Source organism: Grus americana, unplaced genomic scaffold, assembly GCF_028858705.1.
Source record: "Grus americana isolate bGruAme1 unplaced genomic scaffold, bGruAme1.mat scaffold_90, whole genome shotgun sequence".
Taxonomy (NCBI): Eukaryota; Metazoa; Chordata; class Aves; order Gruiformes; family Gruidae; genus Grus; species Grus americana.
Window position 1 is genome coordinate 101153 of NW_026562090.1, and position 7994 is coordinate 109146.

At 54.0% G+C, this 7994-nt stretch overlaps 1 protein-coding gene across 1 annotated transcript; it reads left to right on the forward strand.

Moving 5' to 3' along the window:
- The first annotated feature begins 268 nt into the window (after positions 1 to 268).
- On the forward strand, positions 269 to 7079 carry LOC129201273 (ubiquitin carboxyl-terminal hydrolase 42-like). Its single transcript, XM_054812396.1, has 11 exons — positions 269 to 284; positions 1255 to 1455; positions 1741 to 1851; positions 1927 to 2029; positions 2178 to 2245; positions 2393 to 2463; positions 2719 to 2801; positions 3060 to 3171; positions 3512 to 3652; positions 3845 to 3945; positions 6863 to 7079. Exons 1-11 carry the CDS (start codon positions 269 to 271, stop codon positions 7077 to 7079), a joined length of 1224 nt encoding a protein of 407 aa, XP_054668371.1.
- Positions 7080 to 7994: the final 915 nt, after the last annotated feature.

A 7994-nucleotide genomic window follows, 5' to 3' on the forward strand; every position in this document is an offset into this window, starting at 1 on the left:
GCTGTCAGTTGGAGTCCTGCGACAGGGACAGTGGGGCCATCGGCCTGCTGCTCTCTAGGAGTTACAAGTACCACTGAAGCACCTTTGATGGCAGACGCTGATCTGTGGGTTGCGTTTGCCAGGTTTTGGAATCATTTTGTGGAGCTACGGTTCTTTCTTTCCTATCAGGTGACGGGATTGGCGCTGATCTGCTCTTTCTGGAGCACGTCCTGACAGCCTCTGTCATCCAAAGCTTTCGCCTCTGTTCCTGAGAGGAGCGATGGCCGCAATGGGGAACGACTCCTGTGAGTAACGGCTTCACCAGCAGGCTTGGACTTTGTGAATCCCCAAGGGTAACGGACGTGGCTGCTGCTCCATCCCTGCATGTTGACGTGCTGACATCCGAGGGTGACTTCGGGGGCGTTTCCTGGGAGCAGCCAGACTTATCCAGGCATTTTGACTAGACACAGGAAAATGCGTTTTATCACTCCTCCGCCACTAGTACAAGACTTTGAAAGATGGCATTGCTCATAGAACGCCCTGACATCAGTAGGGTTACCTTCTGTGAAAGAGACTTGCTTGTCTTCCTCCATTACAATCAGGAAGAGGGAAGACTTCCTAACTGCGGCCTTCCAGTACCTGAAGGGGCCTCCAGGAAAGCTGGAGAGGGACTGTTTATCAGGGAGCGTAGTGGCAGGACAAGGGGGAATGGGGTGAAACTGAAAGAGGGTCGATTGAGATTAGACTTTAGGAAGAAATCCTTCCGTGTGAGGGTGGTGAGGCAGTGGCATGGGTTGCCCAGAGAGCTTGTGGAGGCCCCATCCCTGGAAGTGTTTAAGGCCAGGCTGGATGAGGCTTTGGGACAACCTGGTCTAGTGGAGGGTGTCCCTGCCCATGGCAGGTGGGGTTGCAACTAGGTGACCTTTGAGGTCCCTTCCGACCCAAACCATTCTATGATTCTACGATTCTACGATTCTATGACTTGACCTGATCATCCAATTCTAGACTCTAGAGGGAAAGGAAGGTAGCCCAAGGCACGGAAATCAGTGTGGGTTTGTTGGACTGTGCGCAAAGTAAGCAGGGGAGGAGACTGTTTTCCAAAACTCTATCTTGACCAGACAATTTCAATGGCACTGTAAGGCTTCCCCCAATGTTGCTCTCTTGGAGGTTAGAGCTGCTTGTCTCCTGGGTGCTCCTGTACAGAACTTGCCTTTTCAAGTATGCTTTTGCGCAACAAAATCGTGTCATCTCTTTTCATATGTCATTTCCCTGCAGTCACTGCCGAGGGAATGCCTTCGCCACAAAGGATCCTCTTTCCTCCGGAGAAGGTTTGCATGGAGTGGCGGCAACGACAGAGAGCTGGAGCGGGACTCCACAACCTGGACAATACGTGCTTCCTCAACTCCGTCCTGCAGTGCTTGACGTACACACCCCCTCTGGCCAACTACCTGCTCTCTGGGGAGCACAGCCAGGCGTGTGAGTACTTTTACGAACATCTCCTTCTAAGTCTGCTGGGCACTTCCCACTTTCTGGCTTATTGCACAGAAAACTCTGCTCAGTTAAGCGTCCCTCCAAAGAAAGTTTTCTAGGCACCAAAATGCCCCGGGCTTGTTGCGACATTGGCACCTTGGGAGAAGAGCAGTGGAGACTGTTCTTAGAACTTCAAGATCTCCATTAGGTTTCCCATCGCTATGGGTATTTTGCTAACCTGAGAAGCTTCCCTCCCTCCCGCCCGCCCTCCCTCCCTCCCTCTCTCTTCAGGTCGTGAGCGAGGCTTCTGCATGATGTGCATAATGGAAGCACACGTTAACAAGGTCCTGCGTTCCTCAGGCAGTGCCATCGAGCCTTTGGCTGTCATCAATGTCCTCCCACGTAAGTCATTTCAGGTGCTTGTGCAGGTTTTCTTCTGTTCTTGTAGGACAGAACTACTGACTTCTTCTTTCTTAGTAATAGGAGAACATTTTGAGCTTGGCATGCAGGAGGATGCCCACGAGTTCTTACGCTATACTGTCGATGCCATGCAGAGAGCTTGTCTGAGTGGTAGCAGCGAGTAAGCACAAGCAAATTCCCTTTTCAATGTTCCCAAGCCCTTTGGACTCCTTGATGTGCTCTCGTCAAGGGAAAACCCATGCCCAGAGTTTTCAGACAAAGTACACCTCTTGGAGGACATAACTCTCTGCCTCACCATTTCTTTCCAGCTTGGACATCTATTCTCAATCAACTACCATCATCCATCAAATATTTGCGGGCTTTCTGAGATCCAGAGGTACTTTTTGCTCTCCTTGGACTTGTCTGTGCCCCTCTGCCTGCCTGTGATAAACAGCTGCCCGTGTGACTGGCGGAGTAGGTATGACGAGCGTAAAGCGGCACAGTCGACTTCCCCCATCGCTGAGCATTTTGATTTGCCTTCCAGTCACATGCTTGAGCTGCAAAGCGGTTTCCGACTCCTACGAGGCCTTCCTGGATGTTCCTTTGGATATAAAAGTAAGGGGGGTTTGTAATTGTGCTCCAGGATGTCCCGAGGCACAGCGAGGAAGCTCCTGATAGCCCCGGGAATCCCTTGGAAAAGAGGGAAACGGTCAGCATAATGCCCTCTTGCTGCCTCCTCCTGGGCACTGCTTGCGGGTTGACGGTGGGTCTCCTCAGCGTCGGCTACCTGGGTCGTCTTGTTGACTCCTAGTGCATGTTTGGGCGAGGGCGTTTCCCGCAGCTCAGCGCTCTCCTTTCTCACTCCTCCAGGCAGCCTCCTCTGTCAGCGCAGCTCTCAAGGACTTTGTGAAACCCGAGCAGCTGGATGGCGAAAACTGCTTTAAATGTAGCAAGTAAGATGATTGCTAATGACGTGTGAATACCAGACCCTGCCTGAAGGTGCTGCATGCCCTTGAGTATCAGTCATCGTTTCACGTAGCGTAGGTGCACAATAACGAGACGCAGGTGTTTTTCCGTCAGGCCTTGTGGCACTGAATAGCCTTACAATAGCGTAAGGATGTGTGAGACGTGAAAGCTTGGCTGGCCTTCTGGGGGAACAAGGGTGCACTTAAGGGTGCATTTCAGCACTTGGCTCTGGGCTTGCTTTCCAGGTGTGACAAGAGGGTTGCCGCCTCCAAGAGGTTTACAGTCCATCGCCCGCCCAAGGTTCTCACGCTGTGTCTGAAGCGGTTTGACGATTTCATCGGCGAGAAGATCAACAAGGTGTGTACGCAACTGGAGTGCAACTTTCTCTTCCTGGAGCAGGAGATTTCCCCAAGCAGTACGCTCTCTCCCAAGCTGTTCATGCTGAGTGTTTTGTGTTCCCTTCTGGGGAGGGGAGAGGAGAGTTCCCGTGGGAGGACGAGCACATAGTCTGCTGCGGCAGAGCTGCTTTGGCCGAGAACAGTTTCCTGCCACCCAAACCATTACCTGTTGCTTTAGGGAAAACCCAAGTGTTGGTGAGCACCGACGGTGTATTTAGACCCCGCTGGCCTTTAGTCCTGGAAGGCTGAGGCATGTCGTATTGGAGGATCGTTTCTGAGCCCTCTTGGTCTCTCCGTAGGTTGTGGAGTATCCCAAGTACTTGGATCTTCGCCCCTACATGTCTGAGACAGCTGGAGAACCGCTGCTCTACTCCTTGTACGCCGTGGTGGTGCATAGCGGTGTCAGCTGTGGTTCAGGACACTATTTCTGCTATGCAAAGGTAAAGAGCAACTCCCTTCCTAACAAGGGAAACACGGCAGTGTTACTGGCAGCCGAGGTTTTGGGCTAGAAGGTCTCCTGACCGGCTGGATTGGATTGGCTTGGGCGTACCCTTGGTTCTGTAGTTATCTGCCTGTGTTTTTGTGGAGAAACCATGCAGTTCATCTCCAGATATCGTTGTCTTTTTTTACAGGCCAGCAATGGACTGTGGTACGAGATGGACGATATGCATGTGGATCTATGTGGCATCGAGAGAGTTCTCAGGCAGCAAGCCTATTTACTGTTTTATGTCAGGTAACAACCAGTACTCAAATCGTTTTCAGAATATGTTTCCTTTTCCTGGATTTGCTGTTTTTCTTCTCATCCTCCTGAGCGTTTCTGTCACAGGAGACAATTACTGCCTGCATCATTCAATGCTGTCAAACAGAAGTACTCCGCGTCAGTCCTTCTCTTCCCTTGCTGGGCTTTAGGCTGCTGCCCTGGTGTAAAGTGCTACTTGTCTGCTGTCAGAGGCTGGCTAATGTAGACAGGAGGACTTTAAGGGGGCCTACAGGAAAGATGGGGAGGGACTTTATCTCAGGGAGTGTAGTAATAAGATGAGGGGTAATGGGTTTAAACTGAACGAGCTTGATTTCTATTAGATACGGGGAAGAAATTCTTAATGGTGGGCGTGGTGAGACCCTGGAAGAGGTTGCCCAGAGAAGTTGTGAATGCCCCATCCCTGGAAGTGTTCAAGGCTGGGTTGGATGGGGCGTTGAGCAACCAGATCTAGTGGAAGGTGTCCCTGCCCATGGCAGGGGACTTGGAACCAGACGCTCTTGAAGGTCCCTTCCAATGCAAAGCATTCTGTAAATCTAGGATTCGATGAAATGGAGGCCGTAGGGGGTATAAAGACGAGCTCTTGCTCCGACAGGGGCAGACGTGTTGGGAAGAGCCCAATCCAGTTTCCCATTGGTAGTCTTGGTTACGTCTTCCCTCTGTCGTAGAGTCCGCTCCAAGAAAATGCCTGAACCCTAGAGGAGGCTGAGGAGCAGCCCTAAACGGAAATCACTCTTTTTCTCTCCAGGCGCTCTGATTTGAAAAGTGGAGAAAGGGCTTCTTCCGCACAGGTGCCATCATATGCCCCTTCCTTCTTCAAGCAGTGGGCGGCTGGCAGCAAGCAGGTGGGTCCTGTGAGACCACAGGATCCGCCCCGTTTGACTAAGGTAACTCTGGGGAGGTGGGTCAGGGCACCAGATGGACAGTGGATTTCTTTCTGGCATCTTGGCATTGCTCTCTGTTCCCTCCCACGCTGCAGCGATCTTCACAGCCGCAAGGCTGCTCCCTCCCAAAGCCTCCCACCTAGACCCATCCTAGCTGTCCGCCTTTGGCCCTTCTGCCTTTGCAGCCCGCCAGGAGAGCCTTTGGGAGGCCCTTAGCTGTCCCCTCCCACAGCTTCCGGGGGTTCCCCACTGTTCTGGTCTTCTCAGGAGGAAAGGGCAGGACCTTTTCACAGCTCTCTTTGCAGGACGTGGCGGTGGGCACGGAGGACTCTCCAGAGCACAGCAGCTCCTCCGCAACAGCCAGCACCAGCCAGCTCACCGTGGCAGGTGCACGGGAGGCCTCTGCAGGCTGGCCATGCCCCACCTGGCCAGGCAGGCTCAGCATTGTCTCCTTCGTGGGCTTCTGCTTGAATCGCTTCTTCTGCGGCTGTAGAAGGCTGGTGTCCAGAAGAAAAGCTGTGTGCCAAGTGCGCTGTCAACCACTTGACCCTGTGCTGCCCCCCGTGCAAGAAGACAGCAAGGAAGAGAAGCACGGATTCGGCCCTTCCTCCCGCTGTGAGAGGAACGGTGCCAGGGAGAGGGCCCGGAGCAGATCCCCACAGTGGGGCAATGATCTCCGCAGCTGGCCTGTGGACACCACAGACTATGACTGCTCAGCTGCCAGGAGGAGGAGAACAAGTCCTCCACATTGTTGCCAGGCCCCAAAGGTTGGCGCAGCTTCAGGGCACTCCAGTGCCAGCTCCAGGCAGGCTCCCACACCCAAGGCTGCTTGGGAGCAATCCGTTCCCATGCAGAGGGAGCGGAGCAGATCCCCGCTGCGGGGCGATGAACTCCAAAGCTGGTTCGCAGACACCACGAACTATGAGCCCTCAGCAGGGAGGAGGAGGAGGAGGAGGAGACCTAGTCCTCCAAGCCATGACTGCACTCCCAGGGATGCCACAGCTCCCAGGCCCTCCAGCGCCAGATCCCAGTTGGCTCCCGCACCCAGGGCTGCTCAGCAGAAGACCGTGCTGAGGAAGAGAGAGCGGAGCGGATCCCTGAGACGGGGCTATGCGCTCCGCAGCCGGTTTGTGGACACCACGCAGGATGAGCCCTCAGCAGGGAGGAGGAGGGTTTCAGCGCCCTGGAGATGCGTGTCAGACACACACTCAGGGCACTGCTGTGGTGATGGGGGCACACTGTGATCCTGGGGGAAGAAGGAGCACAGCATCTTTCTTCTGCTGTGCCAGAGAAGAGGAGCGGGAGAAGAAAAAGGAGGAGGAGGAGGAGGAAGTCAGGAAGCACCAGAACTGCCGCCAGCAGGGACCAAGCTGCACAAAGGGCACCAGCGGCCCAGCCTGTCCCTCCTCCCAGTGCTGCCTCTGGCCACAAAGAGCTCGGAGAGACCTTCCAGAGACTCGGACAGCTCTGCCGCCTGGCCCGCCTGCCCACGGGTCCCTCGAGGAAGACCTTCAATCCCTGCTCAGCTGTTGGGATCGCCTTGCCAAAGCCCAAATTAAAAACACTTGTTGGCCTTGCATACGTAATTCATGGGGTGTTTTCTTCTCTGGAGGTTTTGGGACAATTGGTGGCAATACCCAGTGTGGGAGGTTTATGTGACGGGATTTTGAAAGCAGTGTGCTTGCACATGTCCATGCTGCCATCTCTTGGTTTTCAAGGTGGAGTTCAAGGCACTTGAACAGAAAGGGGCTGGATGAGCCGACAGCAAGGGGGCCTGAAAGAAGCTGAACGGCTGGGCCCAGAGGGTGCTGCTCAGGGGCGCCAAGTCTATTGCGAGGCCGGTAACTAGCAGCGTCTCCCAGGGGTCAATACTGGGTCCGATCTTGTTAACATCTTCCTTAATTAATGGTCTGGGGGACAGGGCAGAGGGCACCCTCAGCAAGCTGGCCAATGACACCAGACTGGGAGGAGTGGCGCTTAGGCCAGGGGGGTCGTGCCGTCATCCCCAGGGACCTGGTCATGCTGGAGAGAGGCTCTGACAGGGGCCTCCTGCAGTTCAGCAAGGGGAAGTGCAAAGGGTGCTGTGCGGGTGACGAGCACCGGCACGGGCTGCCCAGGGAGCTGGTGGAGCCTCCGTCCTTGGAGATGTTCCACAGCCCTCTGGACATGGTCATGGACAACCGGCTGCAGGTGGTACTGCTTGAGCGGGGGGGTGGGACCAGGTGACTACACTTTCCAGATGACATCCCGGCCAGCCTCAAGTAGCCTGTGACTCTGTGAAATGGATGCCTAGAAGAGGATCCTGCCACCAATGCTGTCACCATCAGGCAGCCATCGACAGCTCCACCAGGAAGCTGCATCCCCTGGAGAGGTGCCCAGGCTGGAGTAGGCTCCTGGCAGGAGCTGCGGCCCCTGGAGAGGAGCCCAGGCAGCAGCAGGTTCTGTGTGCGGAGCTGCGGCCCGTGGGCCCCAGGCGGGAGCAGGGGAACGGCGTGAGGAGGAAGGGGTGGCAGAGACAAGGCGCTGTGGGCCGCCCACAGCCCCATTCCCTGTCCCCCTGTGCTGCTCGGGCGGGAGAGGGGGCCGAGGCATCGGGAAGGGAGGAGTGAGGCTCCAAAGTGAGACCAAATTCATAGGTAGTACATTTTTGGTATCTACATAGAAGCTGCTTGATCTTTGTGAAAAGACCACCACAACCTGTTTAACTTCATGTGATACATTAATTTATCCTGAAAACTAGTAATTCAATGCTACTAAAATTCAGATGATTTTCAAACAATAACTGAAACCAATTCTCTCAGCTTGATATCAGCACAAGGCCTGTGTTAGCTTACTGGTTTTGTTATGTCCTAAATTAAGTCTTTCGCTAATTGGCGTCTCATCAAGAAAAGCCTGTCCTTTTTGAGTGGTCATTGCAGAAGATTGCGTAGAATGTAACAAAATTTACTAAACCAGTGAATGAAGATTATATTTTTTCTGTTAGCTCTATTGTGTCAACTCTTCTGGCCCTTATGGATGGCTTAGACAGCAGAGGAGAGATTGTGGTCATTGGAGCCACCAACAGGCTGGATTCTATAGATCCTGCTTTACGAAGACCCGGCCGCTTTGATCGAGAGTTCCTCTTCAGCTTGCCAGATAAAG